This window comes from Nannospalax galili, unplaced genomic scaffold (assembly GCF_000622305.1).
Source record: "Nannospalax galili isolate Female #2095 unplaced genomic scaffold, S.galili_v1.0 scaffold78, whole genome shotgun sequence".
Lineage (NCBI taxonomy): Eukaryota > Metazoa > Chordata > Mammalia > Rodentia > Spalacidae > Nannospalax > Nannospalax galili.
The window spans coordinates 4,842,192-4,866,892 of NW_008343387.1; the positions used below are offsets into that span (position 1 = coordinate 4,842,192).

Consider the following 24,701-nt stretch of genomic DNA (forward strand, 5'->3'; position numbering starts at 1 on the left):
TCTCTGACCAAAATTTAGTCAGGCTTCTAGAACTTCTCCTAGGCCCATCTATATGTTGCCTTATAAAATCCAGTTTTACCAAAACAATCAAAACCCTACTACGTTAGGTTACTAAGAACCCTACTCATTCTCCATGATGCCATAGGTAAGGGTAGATCCTGGTCTCTAGCAAGAATTTGTTATTTCAGGTTAGCATAAATCCCCTACTTCTGATGGTACATCTTAGCAATTTTTGATCCCAGATCCTCAACCTGCTCACTGGCAGTAAGTGCCTGTGATTTACTCAATAGAGTTCAATCTCACTCCCCCACTGCAAAGTACCACTGAAGAGTCCCTATCCCTATAACTGAATAACAAATATCATCATCTAGACCACCCTGTTGACATATAAAATATTACATGAATAAAAAATTCAGGTAAAAAAATAGAAAAAGAACACAGAAGGCAGAAAATGTTTCTTCTTCTCTACCTTCAATTCTAACACCTCTCCCTAGAGATAAGTACTGTTAACAGTTGGTTTTTCTGTTTTGTTTTTTTCTATCTCTTCCAAAAAATGTATATAACATATGTAACTTCTATTCTTGGGTATATAATATTCACTGTCCAGCACCTTGCTTTTCTCATTTAATGACATATCCTGTACATCTTTCTCTATATGCACAAACAAACCCACCTCATTCCATTTCAGAAATGTGGCATAATAACTAGTTGCCTATTCATTTGCTTTTTTCTTATTGCAAACAATCTTGCAATATATCGTGTGTATGTATTATGTATGTATGTTCACCTTGACAAACTGCAAATATATCTTTAGAGGAAATCACAGTTACATGAATTTGAAAGTTTTGATATAAGCACAAAATTGCCTTTTTGATGTTCACACCAATTTATATTTTCATAGCGTGAACAAGTATCCATCCACCTATGTACAACGCAGTACCAGTATTTAAACGTCAGCACTCTAGGAGGGAGAAAACACTGGGGTGCCATGACTCCTCCTCGACCCCTCCTCACTTCCCAGCTCCTTGTCATCAACCTCACTTTTATTTTTGCTGCTGTTGTTCATTACAGAAATTTAACCTCAAAGGAGTTGTCAATTTTTCTTCTTTCCTCTTGGTCTATTTAAGGACTAGATTCCATTGCATTTATCTATCCATTCTTTTGCATTTCAATAATCTGCTAGGTGAAATAAGTTTTCTCCTACAGTTTTAAGTACATATATAACAATGTATTGGATTGTTCTGTTGCAAGTGAGAATCATGACTAATGACCCTCTATTCTTTTCCAAAATTTTCCTGATTATTTTCATTTTTCTTAGGTGAATTTTTCAAATGAAAACATCTGCTTATATTTCCATTTGGGCTTCATTAAATATATTATTATTTGAAGGAAAACTGGCACTTGGTGTATGTGTTCATACACATGCTTGACACGCTTCCTCATGCTTCAGCTTTCATGCATATCTTTGTCCTAATCTCCTCCCTGATTATCTCTCCCTACGGGATTCTCTGAAGTGAGTAGTTCCTAAATTTTGTTCTTGGCCCTTTATTCACACCCTGCAGGGTTTCACCGGCCACCTTCATCTACTAGGCTGTCCCTCCCCTATTCAGGGGAGAATCACTCATGTAAACTCAGACCTTCCTGCCAAGTTTGAACTCAAATAGAAACTGCCCACTGCCCTCAACCAGACGTCTGCTCTAATGAACCACATGTATGTCAAAATATGTCAAACACAGTGGCTCCTTCCACCTTCACCTACTGTTCTATAATTAATGGTGTGTCATGCAGGCAAAACATTCATACACATAAAATAAAAATAAATTTTAAAAATTTGTGAGAGTACAGCACAAAATTATTTTTGCAGCCTTGTAAAATGTTATTCTATTCCAAATTATTACTTAGTATTTTATAGTTGCTCTTGATAAGAGATTGTGACAAAATAAAAACAGTAGACAAAATTCTTATCTTTTAAGAATGTGATATTTTATCATAAAACAAATTAAAATAATTTTTAAAAAATATTTTCATTTTACATGTATGAGCGTTTTGCCTGCATGTATGTAAGTGCATCCATGTGGTGCAATGCCCAAAGAGGCCAGAAGAGGATGTCAGATCCCCTGGAACTGGAGTTACAGAAAATTGTTGGCTACCATGTGCATGCTGGGAATCGAACCCAGATCCTCTGAAGAACAGGAAGCGTTCTTAACCACTGGGCCATCTCCCTCATCCCAAATTAAAATAATTTTAACAAAATTTATAAAAATTATATAAATTTATAAATATATCACATGAAATTTGTACGAATGTAAGTAGATGAAGATCAGATTTTAATTTACCAATTTTTGTTTTTAAATCAAGTTTCAATTTAAAGTTTACTTTGTGTCAAATAAATTAAATCAACATAAAATATTAAATACATACTGGGTTATTTTGATAGTATATATTAAGTATACTACATATAAGTTGTGTGTATATATGTTTATGTATGTGTGTGAGTCACTGTGCTTAATCAAACACATTCCATGTTCTTTGAAACAACTGAATGCAAGAGTTTATATAGAAAGAAGTTTTGTTTTCCTTAGTTTGGCTAATACCCATCCTACAATTGAAAAAGCATTTTAACTTAAACATTAATATGCATAGCCATAAATGCCTATGGAAATAGAAAATATATTTTAACACATACAAACTGAAGTATAAATCATGTCCTTTAGCAATATCATCCATTATAATGTAATTTTCTAAGAAATAGTCAACATACTTCACAATATAATGAAATATCTTTACTATCGTTTATGTAACCATGACAAAGAGAATTAAACAAATTAGCTGAATTCAAAACCAAAGCAAAACCAAAAATTATTAGCATGTCTGCCTTGTGAGCCATTCCATTCTAAAACCTACATGTATGTCCCTGTCCTGCTCTGTCTCCATATTTGTTACTTAAAAAAAAAAAAAAAGATTTGTTTTTATGTGTAGAGTGTTTTGCCTGTATGTATGTTCAAGTATCATGTGTGCCCCCTAATACTCCTGGAGACCAGAAGAAGGCATCAGATCCCCCGGATCTGGAGTTACCGATGATTGGGAGCTGGCACGCGAGTGCTGGGAACCAAACCTGGATCCTCTGCAAAAGTAGCCAGTGCTTTTTTCTGATGAGCCGTCTCTCTAGCACCTTACTAGTTACTTTTGAACTACCTTCTCAATCTCTGGAACACTTCTCCTATCTCATCTTCTCTCCACACATCCCAATTTCCAGGGCTTCATCAGTCTTGCCTGAATTATTACAGTAACTTCAAAACTAGTTTTTCTGCCTCCCATTCCAAGTTCCCGTTAGTCTATTCTTCATTACAACAGTGACCAAATATAGAAATCTCATTTTATTATGTTTCTTCTTAAAATAAATAAAATCTTTAACAAGTTCCCAATCTTTTTTATTCATGAAACCTATAAAAAACATATGAGACAAAACCTTCTGAGCAGTTACTCTAATTGTTGAATAAAGCATGTATAAATGCCTGAATATTATGAACAATTTCTGGAATATTAGCTATTATTCTATAATTATCTTTCCCATTCAAATATGCAAAAACACAAGAAAGTATTAAATTATAATCATGTATCTGTTCTACATGTTTAGTAAAATGAAATTATTTACAAAGTATAAAGTATCTATTTACAAAGTATAAAGTATCTGTGACCCCCATCCCAACTAATTTTGCCATATATTAGAGAGACACAGCACCCTGAAGGGCACCGAGTGAAGTGGATAAAATGTTAACCTCACAGGAAAACCTAGAGTGCCCTCTTTGGTACAACAGAGTAGACTACCTTCTGGTGGCCCAGTGATTGTTGCTCTGTGAAGGCAGCTGTGCACTGATGCAGCCCTAAGCCGACCCAATTCCGTTTCTGGCAGCATCCCTCGTCAAATGTGGTGTTTCAGTATGACTGAACACCCGCACTTCCAGCAGGTCGCAGCTGCACGTCTCACCATTACGTGTTCTCTTCCTCTGCCTCAGTTATTCCCTGAACACTTTCTGTCAGGCATTTTATCAGGCTTAGATAAAATTCACTAAACCATTTAAAACACATTAAACTTAAATTCCTATCTTACAGTTTTGGAAGTGAATAAAAATCAGAAGTGATTTAGTTTCCAGGAGGTGAACTGTTCCCATTGCTGTCAAGACAAATCTCAGAGCCCCTTTCTCCTAACTCAGCCTCCCACCTATTCTCCCTCTTCCCATTAGGGTCAGATGATCTTGCCCAATCTGTGAAGTTCCTGTCCATAACATTAACAAGGCTTGGGTAAAACCCCAGCCCCCTGCTTACTGACTAAATATATCTATATATTTGTCTATATCTATCAACTTAAGCTGCTTCACAGACATACCACAGCATCTTAACTCTAACACTGAGCATTCCCAAGACTGCCTAATCACTCCATGTAAGTCAAGCTACTTACATCATTGTAGTGAAATCCAAAATACTCATCAATCTTGTATCTGGCATGATATCTAAGTTGGCTGAAATTTGGGTGTATAAATTTTTCATTAAAAAACTGATTATATTATTTTTAGCTGTACATAGTAGTTTTCAAGGGAGATATATATGCCTGGCCTACCTAACCCAGGATATTAGGAAGAGGTGGGAAGAAATTTTGGTATTCCATAGCTACAGAATGCCATTGGCATTTAATACTTCAGCTAGGGAGGCTAAATATACTATAGATATATTTCCTTAGAATCATACTGAAAACAAGACTTCAAACTAGATAGTAAAAGGTATTCCTAGTGAAATAAAAAGTCATTCTGGACCAGCCTAGATAAAAAACTATAGTTAGGAGACTAGAGATCACAGTTGGTAAAAAACAGAGACCCTTAGAAAGACTAAGGCTATTAAAGAGAATAAGCATTCACCTCATAATCTTATGATTTCATTTATTTCCAATAGTAAACAACCATTAACATAATTAGTATAAAGTTAAGCACACACTGCCCATACTGGAGTTATGAAAAGTAAAGTAAAATTTATTGTTAGTTTATGTATTTGGTTATTATTAAATAATGCAATAACAACATATTTAATAGTTTATCAAGAATCACTAAAGTCATCCAAAAAAGCAGTGAAATTGTTCAAAATAAGTTTGTCTAGCTTTTCCAAATCGAAATATGTAATACATCAGATTATACCAACCATATCAATGCTTATACTCCTCTAACATCTAGTAAAATAAATGTTAGTAGCTAAACATTAAAAATCTGTAGTGTTATGTCCAATAATGACTGAGTATTTTTTACTTACCTCGTATGGTAGCTTATCAAAATACCCATTATTTGGCCCTTCCCCAAGGGCAGCACTGCTAAACTTTTTATCAAGGCTGTCCATTCCACAGCCATCCTTTTCTTCATAGTCATCATCTTCTAGATCATTCATGTCAATAAGTGAAGTCTTGAGAGAGAGCAATGGCTTATCCTTCATACCATGTAGCACAACTGCATCTAATTCAGTGTAATAATCCAGAAGAGAACTATTTACTTCCAGTCGTATAAGATTTGTGGGAAAATTTATCTGCTTAATACAAGGTTTAAACTGGCGAGCCTGGGAAGCATTCACCTTCGTAGGTTTCTCTGACCAGAGAATCTCCCATCTGCCAAAGAAAGAAATTTCCCTATAATACAGTTTAGAATGATGTTCACCAGTACCCAAGGGTATGAGATCTACCAGTACCTAGGGATATAAGAACTACCAGTACCCTAGGGTATGGGATCTACAAGTACCTAGAGGTGTAAGATCTACCAGTATCCTAGAGTATGAGATCTACCAGTACCCCAATACCTAAGGGTATGCCCCACCACCACCCCCCAACACAGCACAGTGAGAAATAAAGGGGTCCAATAAGGTAACAGAATCAAACACATGAATCATGTCCAGAATATGATCTTAAAAAAACTGTCACAGATATTTTTCCTTAAAACATTTTGCAAATCCCCAAAAGTTCTTTTTATTTTTTTCCAAGATTTCACATTGGCTAAAGACTAGAATCCATAGTCAGAGGTATCTGAAAAATCAAATTCAGTCTTACGGAATAAATAAACGCTGAGAAAGAAGAATAAGCACATAAAATAAAGCTTCACTGTGTGCACATCCTAAACCAGCTGCCGAAGCTATGGCGATCATCTTGTCTCACAAAGGTTTCCCCCCAGCTCTTCCGTTTGTGACTGGCCTCATACAAATGCAAATTTTCATGCTATCTGTATGTGTGTGTGTACCTGTGTGCAGATGCACAAGCATGTATGTGTATGTGGGGGCCAGAGGACAGCCTTATGTGGCCTTCCTCTAGTACCACCCACCTTGCTGGCTTTTTTTTTTTTTTTTTGGTTATGCTTTGTTTTTTAACTGGGTCTCTTACTGGCCTGGAGTTTGCCAAGTAGGCTAGGCTAGCTAGCCAGTAAACCACAGGGATCTCTGTTTCCAACTCCCCGAGTACTGGGATTGTAAGTGCATACCACCACATCCAGCTCTTTTCATAAGGGTTCCAGTGAATCAAACTTCATGCTCAAGGCTATCTCCGCAGCCTTCAATGCTATGTTTTCCCATTTTTAAATGCAGTCATTACATTTGGTTCAGAGTTTCAGCAAACTGGCTTATATATGTCCTTATCCTGAATTTCCATGTTCTGTCTTCTTTTAGTTATACCTGTATCCCTTTACTTAACTAGGATCTAACAAATAACAACCAGATAACACTCTCCCTTGTCCTTGCAAATGAACTCCCACTTTCTAGCCAAATTATTATTACTCTTTTCACAGTACATTTATAACTATATTCATGTTTTTAGTCATGTCGTCTTCTCTGGTGAAATGCCCAAAGTGCTAAGATTACTATCCCATGTCCATAGTCTTCTTATAAAACTGTTCCTCAAAATTATTTAACGATTCTTCATAACACAGTGTTACATTTTCACATAGGTCATAATTAACTACTCTAATACTGTTATCTAACATAGCAGAGAAAATAAAAGACCTCTAATCATTTCCAATTTAATTAAAAGAATATTTTTAAGTCTCACCACATACTATTATATAAACTGCGTTAGAAGAGTTTATGGCAGGTAGTATATAAGAATGGCACTGAGGGGCTAGAGAGAGAGCTCAGTGGTTAAGAGCACTGACTGCTCTTGCAGAACTTCTGGGGTCAGTTCCCAGCACCAGCACTGTGATTAACATCCATCTGTAACTCCAGTTCCAGGGATCTGATGCCCGCTTCTGACCTCAATGTTCATCACACACATGGGTGCACTTACACATAGGCAGGCAAAAGCACTCATACAAATACAATAAAAATAAGTAATTTTTTGATTAAAACAAGAATGGTCACTGAAAGCATTATATATTGTTTATAGTAAACCCCTAATTTCATAGTGAGTCATAGCTCCTTATGACGCCATTTACAATTCACTAAATATAATAATTTGTTTTAATTTTTAAAAAATTTAAAAATTTTTTATTTTTTAAATTTTTTGTGTATGAGTGTTACGCTTGCATGTATATAAGTGCACCCATTCATGCAATGCCCACAGAGGTCAGAAGAGGGCATCAGATTCCCTGCAACTGAAGTTACCAACAGTTGTTAGCCACCATGTGGGTGCTGGTATTTGAACCTGGGTCTTTTACAAGAACAGTCAATGCACTTCACCACTGGGCCATCTTTCCAGCCCCAATACTTAAAATTTTAATAAATACATTATAGAATAATATTGTTGGTATTATATAAACTGTTAATTTATTTCCTTGATAGAATAACTTTCCAAGATATAAGTAAAAATTAACTGCATATAGAAAGTGAAAATTTTAAAAAGAAATTGAAATAGACAAAAGAATATGAAATTCAAGGGAGAAATCTAAACCATGGAAGCTGCTGACATTTAAGCATCCTGATGGTCTTCAGTTAAGTCAAAATGGGACTAAGGAGAACATAATAGCCTCAGTCCTGGAAGAACAGAGAAGAAAAGTATGGTAATTTTTACCTTTAGGAATCAAAGCATAAGTTCAATGAGAAGTTTTCTTTTTGAAAAAAAAATTTTTGATTAATACATACTTATAGGTAAGATGTGGTATTTCAGAATGTATATAGTATGTACTGATCAAACCTAAGCTCCCTGCTTCACCTCCCTGTCCCACTGTTCTCAATCTCTAGCAGTCACTATTCTACTTTTAGGCTGACTTTATTTTGGCTTCTGCATCTGAGAAAGAACACATGGTACGGGTGCTTTTTCTGTGTCAGGATTATTCCACTTAACACAATGCTTTTCATTTCTTCTCATTTTGCTACAAAAATTCAATCTTCTATATTGTTGAATAATACTCCAGTTAGTATACATATCACATTTTCTTTCTTTCTTTTCTTCATTTTTTTTTTTTCCTGAGACAGGATCTTACTATGTAGCCCTGGCTGGCCTGAAACTCACTATGCAGACCAGATGAAACTCAAGAGATCCATATGCCTCTGCCTCCTGAGTGCTGGAATTAAAGGCATACACCACCACACCTGGCTATAACACATTTTCTTTATCCACACATCTGCTGATGGGCACTTAGCCTGATTCCGTATCTTAGCTACTGTGAATAGTGCTGCTGTAAACATGTACGTAAGTGCAAGTGTCTTTGATAAGACAGCTTCGTATCTTTTGGGTATACACTTGTAAGTAAGATACTCAATGGGAACACCAGTAACCATCACCAAAGGGACATGAACCACAAAATGAGGAGCTACGACAGGACTCTTAGAGTTTCTAAAACCTTTGATCATCCCTTATTGGTTAGTTTTTGAAGATTCTCTCCTGAAAATTAAAAGTAAAACCCATCAGTTAAAGAGTTTATATTTGCATGTAGAGACAGCATTCCAGCCAACTCCAACTGGAAGCTAACCAACTGCCACTCTGTGTGAAAGCCTGGCCAATTCTGATTTACATGATAAAATCCTGTTTCTTGGCCTACAAGGTCAAAGGGACCAGGCGATGGCAAATTTGTGAAATTGCTGCTTTAGCAACTCCCTTAGCAGCAAATTCTCCTGTGACAGCCCCTCTTGCCCTGCTTTCCTAACTGCTTACTATTGTAAAAATGTTTTAAGCACTCAAAAACAAACCCAAACCACTAACATAATCCCAGTTTCTTTAGTATGACATCAATTTATCATTCTCCCACACTCCCTCCCTGTCTTCTAAACTGTAACCCTGAAATAGCCTATTTCCTAACTCTTAGGCCTGGGTCCATCAGAATCCAGCTCCTAGTAACAGGTCATTCCATGCTACCATTTTTTTTCCCAACTAGGCAAAAAGCCCAAAAAAGACTAAAACTGAGTAGAACCACCTATAATTATTTCATTTCATGGGCTAAACAACAACAAAAAGACATATAATAGGAAAAGACAGCTTTTTTTTTTTTTTTTTTCGTCTTTTTGAGACAGGGTCTCCCTGTAGCCCCAGCTGTCCTGGAACTCACTATGTAGACGAGGCTGGCCTTGAACTCACAGAGATCCGAATGCCTCTGACTCCCGAGTGCTGGGATTAAAGGTGTGCACCACCACACCTGGCTAAAACAGCTTTTTAAACTTTGAAGGTTTGGGATTATAAAAAGTCCATTACTTACACACAATTCCTGGGCTACTCCAACACACTAGTCCTAAACATCTACTCATAAAAGCTAACTCCTAAATATTATGAAATTATGTGCTCAATTAAAATGATAGGCATCAGTCCAGTGTATGAAGGAGCCCTCCTGACTAAATAAGGGGATGTGCAGTGCTATACACACACAAACTCAGTCTTGTAGAATTGCTAAATGCTCTTTAGTGAAGATTCTGAGCATGCTAGTTCTTGATATAACAGGTAGTAACAATCAACCCTTGTGCCCATGTTCAGGGCAGGCTTGCTTCTTTCCTTGGGGTGCAAACTTGTTCACAAAATTATCTTGGGCTCCTGAGCAAAATATGCCCAATGTTTTTCAGTTCCCTTCAGAGTCCTTCCAGCCCACTGCCAGAGATGGCCAAGTACAGCCAGGCTGGTGTGGAAGACTGCAACTTGCTGGGAAACTGCACTCCTGTCTGCCTTCTCAGCTAAGCTTTCCCTCTTCTTACTGGTATGTCTCAGGACACTTGCAATAGTAAATAACTGCAGAGATGTAGGAATCTTCCTTCAGCTTCTGAAAAGCTGGAGCTCAGACAGCTGTGACCCCACATTTCAGAAACCAGAAGTTCTTCATTTACCCTCTCCTCTCGGGTTTGCAGCTCCTAACGGCTTGTGTTTCTCTCACTTCTTCAAACACAGGGATCTCATCTTTGAATGCGCTTCCTTCTCCACCTTCCTTAACCATGATGGAGCCTCCCTCAACCCTGGGTGAATCCACTTTCCTGAGAAGCTTCTAGATTAGCCCTTCTCTGAGACTCACACATTAGATTCTCCCTTTGCCTGTACAAGTTTCCTAAAATGTCATGATCCTTTTCTAGGATGGCCTGTGAGCTCAGAGAACAAAAGCCACCTTTGTCTGACTCTGTTTTGTTCCCAGCAGTAAACTGTCAAAAAGGTGTTCAATCAATATTTCTCACTGCCTAAAGAAATTCACCATAATGTTAACAGTTACTGAATCTGGATAGAAGAAATAGAGATACTCCCCTCTGCCTTTTTTAAACAATGAAATATTTATTAAACTCATAATAAAAATGAAAAATGTCTTTTATTGAGCTAGGTAATGAGGCTTATGTCTATAACCTCAGCACCTGGGCAACAAGTGCTGGGCTTGGGCTATAACAAAACCTTGTCTCAAAAATCCCAAACCAAACCAAAACAAAATGACAAACTCTTTCTTCCTTACACTGCAGGAATACATACTAGTCAGATTCCTCCTCTTCAAATTTAGTGAAGTTTTTCTGAGGAATAAAGCTAAAAATCAGTAAAGCAAATCAGAAACATCTAGAAATAAAGTTTTAAAATTAATGTCAATCAAATCAGTTATGCAGCCATTATATTCTGAATTACAGAAAACTGCATGTTTCATAGATCTCAAATCTATGGATAACTTTGTATGAAAGAGACAAGGAATGGCAGAGTACTAACAAAATAATTCTCACATGAGATAAGATTCTGTCCCAATTCCTACTTCTTTTATCTTTGGGGCGGGAGTTCCAAAACACCTTTGTATATTAAAGGATGGTAGGATGATGGTGTCTGTGTTTTTGGTAACTCAATAACAGTGAACAAAATGAATCATCAGTCATTCTAAAAAGAACAAGTAAAGACTATTTCAGCTGTTTTCAGCTGGAGTTGAGCTGCCCTCCATCCTTGTTTTCTGGGAGGCTGTGGATATGTGCCCTTAGAGCAGAGATGCAAGCAAGCAGTGTGTCTGAGGTGCAGATCTCTGCCTCACTTTTCTATCATGGCAGTTGGGATCCCACAGTTAACATGTAGCATGTGACCAACACTGAAATGTTCAATGAGTGAATGACTTAAGACTGACATAAAGATCTAAACACTAAAAAGGTCAACAAAAAACAGAAAAATGGACGAATAAAGTGATTAGATAGTCCAAGGGAAAGGAAATATAAATGGTTCTTAAATATGGGAAAAGATATCCAACCTCAGAGACAAATAACTTTAACAAAGTTAACATAAAATAACGTTTTCCCTAATAAATAACAAAACAATGAAATTTGTTAGCACTGTAGTCTTCCGTTAAAATATGCACATATTTACAATGCTTATGGGAATATAAACAAGTACTAACCCTTTGAATGGAAATTTGGCTCTATGAATCAAAATCACAAATGTATGTATCCTTGCCCAAGCAATTCTTCTGGGAAGCTTATCCCACAGATATACTTACAGAGAGGTGGATATGATTTATCTCAAGTTTATTCTCTGCATTAGTGTTTGCAATGGTAAAAGACTAGAAAGAACTAAACGCCTACCACTTAAGGACTAATTAAACAGGGATCAGAGGATGCTTTGCTTGAAGCTATAGGAAAAAATGAAGCAAAGAAGTCTTCTGTTTCACTGCTACTGCTCAGGAGTGAAACAAACAAGATACAGAACAATGTGAGTAGTCATTATTTTTATGAATAAAGAAAATAAAAATATAAAATATATGTGATTTGCTTATATCTGCACAAGGAAACTGAAAAGATACAAAGAAAACTTTAAGAGGTGGTTTCTTTGGAAAAAAAGATAATGTAGGCACATTGAGACAGCCATATGTACATGGCTACATTATGTCCTGTTTAGACTATCAGCCTATGTGATTATGTCACCTAGTCAAGTACTTATGTTTTTAAAAATTGGGAGGGTGAACTACAAAAACCAGAGTCAGGGGAGCTGATCTTCAAGTTAATGATGTAAACCTTCTTCCAGGAAGAATACATAAATTCCTTAAAGTATAATACTTATTTTTAAATGACTATGCTCATTGTGAAAATATTCATCTAATATCAAAGCTAATCACCTAAGAGTTCCCTCTAAAGCATTACTCTATAGGACTATCTAAGTAGTTCTTAAAGAAATTAAAATCTAGCATGATGGTGATTTGAAAATAGTTTAGAAGTCGTAATTCCTACTGACTTCTCAGATTGTACCATGTCCCCATTACCTTAAATTACGCTCTTTCATTTATAGTAAACTCTTTGACAAGTAAATAACACAATCTATGAATATTATCACGTGAAGTGTTATAGGTGGAAAGCATATGTTAAATCTTTATGTGTGTGATCTTTCTTCCCCATCGGGAAATTAAGAAAATAAATCTCAAAATCAAAATTGTTTAAGTGATTTAAGAGAATGCTTCCAATAAGAAATTTTTTAAAAAGGCATTCAAAACTGAAGCAATGCAAACTTTGCAGCCATGTAGCAGGTCATCAAAACTAAGAAAATGAGTCTTACCTTACTTCAGTGGGAGGACTTGGGGAATAGGGATTTGCAGAACAAGCCAGAATTCTGATGACTGCTCCAGGATGATAAGTCTCCAGGACATGAACAGCTGTAGGATACACCTGTTGTTCAAAAGTAAGTTCCACATAGTCCTGGCTCTGAAAATTGGATGGTGTCCTTTTGAACGGCAAGGAAGCACTAGGACACTGATCCCACCATGTTCCATAAGTTCGAAACACAGCTGTCTGAGTAAAGTCACCAGAACTTGGAAACACGTTTGGTGCGCCTGCCAAGTTCCACATGGTATAGGACATGCTGTTCTCACTTCCATAATGGGAACTGAAATCTACTACTTCTTTGGCATACTGGACCACCTCTGCATTGAGAGGGGAAGTCCTGCTGTTTGATACTATAGTCCTATGGCTGTTCATCATTTCTCCTCTCGTAGCTGTCCTGGCTCGGCGCCGAAGGCACATATAATAAAACATAGTCAGAACTGTTAACATGGGAAAGACTGGTGACATCTAGTCGTGAATTATGAAGCTTCAAAAGGTCAGGTGTCCTCAGTGAGAAGCATGAACTCTGAAGGATGGTCTAAAAAAATGAATGGCTTGGTAAAGTAAAATAATTTAAATAAGCAGAAAAATTAATGGAAACAGCAACAAAGAGGTTTTATTACCAATGTCATTTTCCAGAATGGAACTTGGAAAAAACAAGTTTCCAACTACAAACATGAATCTCTGCTATAAATAATTTACCTAATATATTTGTAAGAAAAGAAATACTACAGATGTATCTAACTTTATCCTTAATTGATAATATACGGCAATGGAAAATAACGAACCCTGAAGCTCCATCTAACAAATAATTCCCTATTGAAAGGCACAACATGCACCTTTACCCAGAGTCAGTTTGCTCGGCCTACAATTCCCTCTTGTTAATTATTCTCTTCCAAAGATGCTAAGCACAGATTTCACATTATGGGAATATAGTTTTTTGAGCTGACAGTTAATGCAGACCATCTAAATTAACTGCCTTGCATATCACAGATCAGCTGACGGTATTTAATTTACACCCTTAGGATTATCTGTTAGGGAAGGTCTCGGTCGCCTGGAATCTGGTTTATTGCCATCTACTAGTGGAAATCACTCACCCCAGCTCAGGTGGTCACAGAACGTGCATGGGCAGTGCAGAAGCTGGCACTCATCCATGTGGGATCAAACGGGTACAGTGCTTTCAGGGACAAATGCTGAAAAGAGGCATCTTTACCTGGAAAGACCGGAGTTTTTTGGGTTTTTTAAACATTTTTATTTCTAAGTTAGAAATTCAAATTATCCCAAGATTATTTTTATAAACAGTCATTTACTCTATATACTACAACTTTCCAACCAGGCTTATATCTCTCAAAATTTTTGTGAACCCTATCTACTTGGAGATTACAAACCTGTAGTTTGGTTTCAAACTATTCATCAAGACATATTTTATGAGTTCAAGGGGTGTTTTTACATTTCTGGTCTAGTTTTTAACTTTTCACAGTCAAGAAGATTCCAAGAGGCCCGAGCTTTCAAAGAGGACATGCTTGTTTCCCGGTGGCTTACAGCACAGTCCTGTCCTGTCCTGACAGAGCAGCAGCCTCTTGTCAGTATGAACAAGGAAATCAAACTCGTAAAGTTCTGAGCCCAAACTCGTCTAGATAAAAGGAGAATACATGAGCTCTTTTTTAATGTAAAGTACAGCAATGTAGTAGCTTCCAAAACTTCAGCACTAAGATTACAAAGCATGGCCTGCATTAAATCTTTCATTAAAATACCCCCAATGGACTTTTCTGATCCACGATAGAAATTTCTTACTTTGGTGCCTTAAGGCTTTCCTCCAAGTTCAGTAAGTTCTCTTCTTTACTAACATAGAAAACCCAGCCAAGTTTTAACCACCCTTAATAGTCTACTTTATGTTTCAGTCCTCATTTTGTTTCCAACCATCTGATTTGACATTCAGCAAGCTTACTCTCTGGCACCAATGACACTACATTTGTCTCAGATGTCATTCCAGCACGGTCAATATTTAGGAATAAGTTTTTTGAAGTAGAAAATCTAGGCAAACGTATTCATGTCTTAATAGGTATCAGTGCATACTCAGTACATAATAGGTATAAAATATGACATGTTGATAGAAAGGTGATGTGAAAAGAAAACAAAGTATAAAAGTGTAAAATAACTTAAAAATAAACAATAGCATGTTTCTGTCTCTCATTGTCTGCCTGGTCCAAACACACTGAGATGCTGTATAAAACAGAAATAGAGAAATAAGAAGTAAAGGGTTAAACTTAAGCAAATGCAGGGAACGCACCGTAGTGAGAAACAAAGAGGAAACTCAAGAGCAGAGGAAAGAAGCTGAAGCTCAGTTGACGCGCAGACGCCTTTAGCAGGCAGAGGAGTGACAACAGAAGGTCTAACACCCATTTGAGTTAATTATCAATGCCTATAAACACAGGTCACATTTGGAAGGACTTTATGAAGCCCAAATCAGAAGGAATCACCCTGTTCATGGAACAAGGGCTAACAGCCTAGCTCACTGATCAGAGGAACACACAGGCACGGTACCAACTGAGTAAGGCATGTGCCATGCCCAGGGTCTAAATTCATACCATCTTCATAGTTTGGAATCCCACTCTACCCAAGTAAAAAAATTGATAAGGAAAAACTAGCTTCAAACTGGTAAACTTTAGGACCTGGTAGGCACAGATGCGAAACCTCTGTGCTAGGCTGTTTCCACCCAGAAAAAAGAAAAATAAAAATCCTCATGGAAGATGCATCTCTGCGAAAAGTAACAGGTCGCTATATAATGAATCACAAATAGGTCAGCTGGTAAACGCAGTAAAGAAAGGAATTTGCACCATAAGGACAAGGACTATTAGAACAATCAGAGTAAGACCTTTGGGGGAAAGACAATAAAGCACCTAAGAGAAACATAGCCTCGTGCTGCACAATGGCACAATGGTCAAGGCGGACAGAGGAACCATTGCTTCTCAATCCAAATTAAGCTCCTTCTTTATTTTTTTTAACTGCTAATCAGTAAATACTCAGTTTAATGAGACCTAAGAAACATTTGCAAAATAAGGTGTCGTCATTTATGTGAACCCTCACAATCATTCTTGGCAAAAAGAAGACCCAGACAAGCATGAAAGTCGAATTTGGGTTCATATAACAAGTACAAACTTCACAACTGCTTCTCAACTGGTTTTTACCACTGAACATTACAAGATAAAGTAAAAACCAACAAGATTATAATATGGACAATACTATTATTATTACTAAGCTGTGTTAAAGTTAAGTTTGCACTGAGGGAACATAAGTAAAAACTGAGTTATGAACTGTAAGTATATATGTTCACACTTCTTCAGACTAGAAATGTAAAATGGGATTTTGTTTCTCTAATTCTAGATAAAGACTCTTTAGTTAACTTTTGTAAAATAAAGCTGAAAAGGGCAAAAGAAATTTCTGAGAAAAACAAAAGCAGTGTGGCATGCTGAAAGATGAAGGGAAAATTCTTTACCTCTACATCAGTGCTACTCATGTTATTACAGAAGCCAAAACCAGATTTTTAAAAACATGGCACAGAAATAAGAGACTTAGGAATGTTCAGCCCTGTCACACCTCTTCCTCCAAGGCCCATGGATCATCACAGAAGAGGGGCAGAAGGATTTTCAGAGCCAGAGGTAGTAGATGTCTGCAGCAAAACAGCATTTGCCGGACATGATAGGGTTGGTGTACACATGAACTCACAGCAGCTGGGATTTTATGCATAAGACCTGCACCAGATCAAACCAGACAAAACCCCAGCATGGAGGGGGAGGGGCTCACAAAGTGCCACTCCTAGCTGCAGAGTTATTGGCAGCTGACAGATATTGAAGGAGCTTTCTTCAGGACCAGTAGATGGTCCTATACCCATAGGCAACACTAAATGGAATCAGTGGGTTTAAAGAGAGTAAGAATGAGAGAAAGCACATGAAGCTGGGAAGCAAAAGTGGAGGGGACAGGGAGGAACTGGAAGGGAGGGAATGGGGGGGTGCATCTGATCAAAACCACATTATATGCATGTAGGAAATTCCCAATTTTAGAATAAAAAATAGTTCTGGAAAAAAGTACGTAAGCCATTGCTAACATACTTTATTGACTCTGAATTCCTTTTCAATCTATAGGATGACACATAAAAATGTTCTGGGGGTAGGCAGGATGCATAGGGGAAAGAGCTAGCTCCCTCTCCTTCTCCCTGGGAGATGAAAGGAGAGGAATTGTCTCAGGACTCACGTGAGCAGCAGTGCTCAGTGCAGAAGTTCACAACTGCCCATGTATTGCCTGGACCGTTGTCCAGGCATAGGGGCAATCTGAGATGACCAATGAGTATACCAATCAGAAGCTCGAAGTTATGAGGATAATGGGATTCAGAGACAAAATGACTTTTCTCTCTAATGTGGTGCAAATATATAACTATTAGTCGAGAACACTGCATTTTCCAACAGGGTAATTATAAAGTGTACCTTTAGGGAGGTATTTTCCTTTCAAGTTCACATAAAAAGCTACTCTAAAGACTCTCATAACATAGAAAGATAGGATACTCCACTTAATAAGTCAAAATTAGCAACAGAGTGGTCTTGTTTTATTTGTTGCTTAATCCAATCACTTACCAACAGTGATTATGATGTGAGACGATCCTCTGGACACATCAAACTTCACAGAAATACGATCAAGGAACATACAACAACAGCCATTTTCATTTGTATCTTGAGACTTTCATATTCCTTAGGAAACATCTTTCTTTATAGGACATGATCTTATTATAGAACAACTCTATTTTCAATCACATCTTTCATATTATAAAATGCCTAACAAAGTTAAATAATATAATTACATAGAAAGTAGTAACAGCGGAGAAGAGAAATTAAGAGGTATAGACAAGGGAGAATATATATTTACTTCCAAGACCTGAAGTGAGATAGGAGTCAATCATGTGGAGAGAGGCAGGATGGCAGAAGCAGCGATGAGATGCTGATGCTCTGGCAGAGGGAAAAGAAGGAAGGGACGTCACAAAATACACAGGAAAAGGCAACAGAACACTCAGGAGCCGAGCAGTGCAAAGGCTAAGTCCACAGTGCAATGAAAGAAGCTGGAAGACAAGCTTAAGACTTACAGAAGAATTCTCAGCTTCCAGTGAAGAGAAAAGATATGGGAAAAAATGACAATGACTGGCAATAAAGTACAGGCACGGGCTAAAGGCAGGTCGTAACACAACACTTACCAAACAGCCCCAGACATAAAGTGATAAAGAAGGGCATAGACAACTCTACAGCACAGTACCAAATGCAAGCATGCATAATGTGCTCATAAATCAAGAAAAGGTGTCATCGCTTCTGAATCCTACTGAAACTTATCAAGAAACACTATTTCAAGAAAAGGATTATCTGATTCAATCTAGAAATCCAAGCACACAGGAATGAAGGACCATGAGAACAAAGTGAAATTATATTAGAATGTGGTACAGCACTCAACTAATAGTACCTGATCAGTTTCAGGACTCATCATCGGCCCTCTAAGTTTCTACAGGAACACACTGTCTTACATTCCCTCCTGCTTCTCTGGGAATTTTTCTTCAGTCCTTTCCCTGGGTCTTTGTCCTAGTTTGCTTTCCTGTTGCTGTGAATAAACACCATGATCAAAAACAACTTGGGGAGGATAGGGTGTATTTGGCTTACATGTACTGATCACAGTCCATCACGGACAGAAGCTAAGAATTCAAAGCAGGAACCAGGGGGCAGGAACGAAAGCACAGGAGAAACACTGCTTGCTGGCTTGCTTCCCATAGCTTCTTCAGCTACTTTTCTTAGACTGCCTAGGCCCACCTGCCTAGGGACGACACTGCTCACAGTGGGCTGGGCCCTCCTACATCAATTAAGACATGGCCATAGGACAGTCCTCAATTCCACAATTGGGGTTCCCTCTTCCCAGGTGACTCTAGTTTGTATCAAGTTGACAAAAACTAATCAGCACAGTCTTCTTTTTCTTACTCTTCTAAAATGTATGAAGAGGAAGATATTCGAGGAAGGTGATTTGGTATGGCATAATACAAGAAAGTTCTACCTGTCTTAGCCCCTGCCTTCTTTCTCTCCTTCTCCTCCCCGTGCCCACTACCCTTCCGGTAGACCCATCATTACACCCTCAATTGCACTGAGTTTTCAGCCTGGTAGTCGAGCTAAAGTGGAATGGCCAACATTCTGCTCCCTCTTATCACCCAAGATCAGGTTCAGAATGTACCTATCATTCATGTTTCCTCTGCCATCTCTTGTTCTTTGATATTTCCTAGCCAGAAAGACACTTTACTTTCTCAACAGATTATGAATTCCTCAAAATCAGAGAGTATATCTATTTAAAAAACATTTTTAATTTTAATTTATGTGTATGTGTGTATGCACACACCACATATGCATGGGTGCCTGTGGAGGCCAGAAGAGGGAATGGGATTCCCTGGACCTTCAGTTACAGATGATTGCTAAGAACTGAACTTGAGGCCTCAAGAAGCAGCAAGTGCTCTTAACCACAGAGCCATCTCTCCAAAGAATCTCTGCAGTCCCCAGAGAATATATCTTAAGTTTAACTAAACCTGTAAGACCCAGAGTATGCCAACATGCACTCAATAACTCTTTCTTGTTTTATAATTTGACCACAAGAATTATAATAAACAAGCTTAAAGCATAGAAATGAAATCAATGATTTTTCAAGACAAGTTTCATGTGAAAAAAAAGTTTTGTAACTTGATATGGAAAAAAAGAGGAAGAAAATGGATAATAAAAACTGAAACACAATAGGAAAGAATCAAATGTATGAACTTCCCTGGAATCATCTAAGAAGGGATAGTATACATAATGAAATTTCACGGTTCAAAGAGATAAAAAAGTGGGAACTTCAGTGTGCAAAAGCTGCCACTGAATGCATAAAAGAGAATTGACTCTGGCTACAAAGAAACTCTGATTGAAATTAAAGAAAGATTCATGAAAGATATGATTAAAGAAGTAAAAGAAAGCTATTTCTCAAACACAAAAAAATTTAACACTCCAGATCTCTGATAAGACCATAGACTGACTACGGAGAACTGGAAAAACTACAGGTGTTAAAAAAAAATGAAAAAATCCACTAACCTAAGAGCTAGGACAGGAGACAAGCCAAGAGGAAAGAATAGGAGAGCACGGGTAAAATGCCTGTAAGGCTCTGGCCTCAGATATAAGGCAAAACAAAGCCCAGGTGCTGGTGAAAGTCTCCCTTTTCTTTCATCATATTCATTATTTATCTTCCAATCCCACATGCTTAGAAGACATATAATACAGTAGAAAGGCTACTGGGAAGGCTGCCTTAAAATCGTATTTTCTTTTCCTCTAAGTACATGTTCCAGCTAAACCTTAAAAATACTTTTATTAATTCTTTGAGAATTAGTTAAGCCTTTGTTTGTTCGTTGGATCTCTGTGCGTTCAAGGCCACCCTGGTCTACATACTGAGTTCCAGGACAGCTGAGGCTACAGGGAGACGCTGTCTCAAAAAGACCAAAACAAAAAAGGCAAAGGAAAATTATATTCCAATTTTCAAGGTATCCTTTCAAAAAATGCAAGGAGGTGATAAAAATGTCTGGAATGTAGTAGGCTTTTTAGAAGTTTCTGTGAACTAAAGAACAAGAAAGAGGCATCTGTGAAATCAGGATAGAAATGATTTATCAGAAAAAAAGAGCTGGGATTTAACATTCCAGGTAAGTGAGCAACATGTGGCAATGGCTCCCTGGTGCTGGAGTGAAAGGTGTGCACAACCACGCCCACAACCACGCCCACAACCACGCCCAGCTTCCTGGGGTTAAAGGTGTGCACAACCACGCCCAGCTTCCTGGGTTGGCTTTAACAAGTATATCTAATATCTAAAATATTTCATCAACAAACTATTATAACAAGAAGAACAGAAAACCAATAAACAAATATATTCCACTCAATCGATAACCAAAGAAAGACAATATTAAAACAATAATAAGATAGTGTCTTTCATACCAAAACTACCAAATGTAAAAAACGGTCACACTGTCTTAGCAATAATTGTGCGGATATCTTGGTTTCTGCATGGTTTATACACAGTGTTTCCAATTATCTTTTCACTGGCATTTATAGCAAACAATCTTGGTAGATACAGAAGTCTTCCCAGTAGTAGCACGCAGGCTTGTTAACTACCCAGGAAAATAAGGCTCATGTGTCTACCAAGAGTAACAGACAGTCAAGTAACCTACTGTGAAACTTTACTTGTAACCTTCTATGAAAGATGCAAGAGTCTCCTCTTTTCACACAATCTATTGCAGATGCTAGTGCCATCTGACCCTTGTCATATCAGCCTGTGAAAACTGGGATTCTAGGACCCAGCACAAGATGACACTGTCTGACAGCACTTTGTCTCTGACCCAAGAGTCTCATGCCTTCTGTAAACAGCCATAAAACACTTGGCTTTCATAAGCAGGACACACTCTCAAATTCTGACCTTTTTTGACAATGATACATTAAAAGCAGCAGTCTTATAAATTATATAAATTTAGTCTTACCAACAATCTTTTTGAAGGTGCTATTGCAGAATCTTCACAAATTTAAAATTTATAGTTTTTGACCCAGCAATTTAAGCATTTGCATCAAGGAAATAAATAAATATGCAAATATATACATTAATGGCCTCCCAGTATACAAAGATGCTTCAAAATCCCACTGTGGACCATGGATAGCACAGAATCCTATACATACCATACTTCTTCCCATACATACATACCTAGTCAACCTTTCATTTAAGAGAAGCACTTGATGGCTTCTCTATGGCATATCCAAATTTCTAACAAGAGTACTTCTGAGCCAGATTTGGTAACATTATTAATTTTTTTTTTTAAAAAAAGCTTACTTAAACACAGCACTGCAAAACCACCAACTGATATGATAGCCAGGCCACTTACTTATTAACTAACAAATGAGAGGTGTTGGATTCACTGGACAAAGATATGGTTCGTGGATCAGGATGACACATGATTTATATCACTCAGAAGTGTACACAATTTAATTTAAATTGAAGTTTAACGTGTTTACTTTGGAATTTTCCATTTAATATTTTCAAACCAAGGCTGACTGTGGGTAACTGAAACCTTGGAAAGAAATGGGAGGTAAGGGGGAGCTACTCACATACAAAAATGATGCTCTAATTTCAGTTGTGACATAAATTTATAGTATCCTAAGAATCAACAGATTGGTTAAAGTAACTGTTAGTTTATTCCTACAGTAACTTACCAAAAAGACTTTTAAAAGGACAAGATGTTATATAAAAGAGATGCTCATCAATGATTATTAAACAGAAGCTGCACAAAGTTACATATGTCACAGACTATATGAAATAAACACACATACACATACTTGAATATCTGGAAAGTAAGAACAAATTACTAAGCAATGATTAGTGTTTAAGTGTCTACAATAGCAACACTGGAAAATTTGACATCTGGAATATCCTGTTGGGATGGGCATGAGGCCATGAGGGAGGCATTTATCTCCTCACTGTACTGTAGCTGATGAAGAGTCATGCTCTACATATTACAGCGAAATACAAACTCAAGAGACATACAGAATTTGAATCAGCTGCTGTATGTACAACTCTGAGGAGCAACTCTCCATGGTGAGTTGGAGTTCAGGTTTATTAAAAAATGGTCACTAATTCAAATGACCATGGAAAAGGCAAGCAGAAAAGAATTTCAAGAACTGGCAAAGAAGTCAATAAAGTCAATAAAGAAAGAATTCAACTTGCCCCCACTAAATGCTCATTACAAAAATATTCAGCAATGTCCACAACATGCCAAGCAAGGTTCAATTCATTAGACAGTAGAACACACTGTAAAGCTAAGAGTAACAGTGCAGCATGGTCGCTCCAGGGGAAGTCAGACCACTACTAACAGTATAGAGTCTGGAGAATATACAAGAACAAGTGCCATGATATATACAGCACCTGTCAGGAAGGAAAACCCCAACTCAACAAATGACAAAGGAGTCACACCTGTTAGTAACCCAAAAGGTACAGTGTTACTTATCTTACACCAAAACAGAGTAAAACTACTAACAGCATCCAGGTGGTCCACAGGAAGGCACATGGGGAACATTCAATACATAAATCACAGGATGAAAAGCCCAAAAGGAGTCCAAAGTTAAATTCATGAAGATGGTTAATGTTAAGTACAGCAAAATTAGAAGACAAGACAAGATCCACAAAGTAAAATAGAACAGGCTGTTTCTCTTAACTGACCAAGTTAACTGACAGAGGACCACAATTACTCCATTCTGGTGTGACTGAAAGAATTAACCATCTTATAATGCACTAACCTCTGACTTTCAAATCAGTAACAGATTAGGATTCAATAGCTAAAAATTGCCTGTTGTGGCAACATATGCCTTTAATTTAAGCCAGCAACCCAGGAGGCAGGCAATCTCTGCCAGTTCAAGGCTAGCCTGGTCTACATAGCGACCTTCAGGCCAGGCAAGGCTGCATGAGACCCTGTCTCAAACATACACACACACACTCACATAAACAGAAAAAGGGCCAAAATTTGGCGCACGAGTTTTAAAAAACTGGTATTCAAAAATGTGGAAAGAATGCAAATCAATGAATACAGACAGCCTAACACCGACGAGGTACAGTGCCTCTAAAGACAACTGCAATTGACCTTTTCTCTCCCAAGAGCTTAGTCTTAGTACGGGATCCCAAGACCGCCCCCTGGACTCAACCAAGAAGTAAAATACATTGCATAGGACAACACAAGTGCTCCTAAAGGGGAAATAACGTGTCTGTATCGCGCACTTAAAGGGAGAGTGTCTTTCCTGAGCGCAGCAGGACATGAAACCAGAGAGGGGCCCTGCCAACACGCCCTAGATCCCGGGCTTTTCCCCGTCTTAACGTCCTAGTATTTGTGTATTTCAGTTAGTGACTGAATCTCGGAGCACTGGAGCAAGAGCACTTGGAAGCCAAGGAAATGCTGATCCCCACAGCAAACATGCTGAGCCTGGCACTCGGCCTGGGCGTGCGTGGAAAGGCACCGTCCAGCGCGGGAAAGCCGCTTCTGCCGAGCCAGGGCCAGCAGCGCAGCGGAGTCCGCAGACAGACGCGCAGCGCGCAGACGCCGCGGCGGAGAACGCGCCCGCCCAGGGCCTCGGCCCCTCGCTCCCCGAACACGGCGCGCCCGGGCCGCCCACGACCTAGGGGACGCGAGACCCTCGGGAGAAGAAGGAAAGGAAGGGCCGTACCCTGCGGGCTCCGGGAGCGGTGCACGACTTCACCCGACCGCGCGGCGGGCCGTGGGGGCGGCTCCCGGGATCCGGCGCGGCCGGCCCAGCCCCGGGCGACCCGGAAGGAAGCCGGCGACAGGGGCGGAGCTCGGGAGGAGGGCGGAGCCCGGCCGGGGCCTCGCTGCTGTACGGAGCTGCTGGCACGTCCTGCCCCCGGCCTTGCCCAGGCGGTGCTGCTCTATAAATTGCTTAGTTGCTCCGCAGCTGCTGGTGGTGGCAAAAACATCTTGGTATTTGTCTTTTCGAAGGACCAGCCTCCATCCGTAGTCCGGCTGGGCCTTCTTCAGAGTCGTCGACTTGGGCGATGTAGCCTTGGCACAACTGCAGAGCAGGGGACTGTATGCTTTCATTGCTACACAACCATGATCCACCAGTTAACAAACCTCCTCAGCCCCAAACACAAATCTCCCC

The 24,701-nt window shown here is 38.6% G+C and overlaps 1 protein-coding gene across 4 annotated transcripts in view; it reads right to left on the reverse strand.

Annotated features, from left to right (window-relative positions):
• The window catches only part of Fbxl4 (F-box and leucine rich repeat protein 4), a 71,428-nt gene extending 47,091 nt beyond the window's left edge, over positions 1 to 24,337 (reverse strand). For 3 of the 4 annotated variants that reach the window (XM_029566707.1, XM_008839613.2, XM_017799772.2), the window contains exons 1-4: positions 24,249 to 24,337; positions 14,064 to 14,179; positions 12,923 to 13,504; positions 5,299 to 5,644 (exon numbers count right to left, since the gene is read on the reverse strand). In XM_029566707.1, coding sequence (XP_029422567.1) covers positions 5,299 to 5,644; positions 12,923 to 13,434 — 858 coding nt within the window. In that variant the 5' untranslated portion in view covers positions 13,435 to 13,504; positions 14,064 to 14,179; positions 24,249 to 24,337. Of the gene's footprint in view, positions 1 to 5,298; positions 5,645 to 12,922; positions 13,505 to 14,063; positions 14,180 to 17,594; positions 17,711 to 24,248 lie in introns of those variants that run through there. The other variant, XM_029566706.1, reaches the window with a different exon arrangement.
• Positions 24,338 to 24,701: the final 364 nt, after the last annotated feature.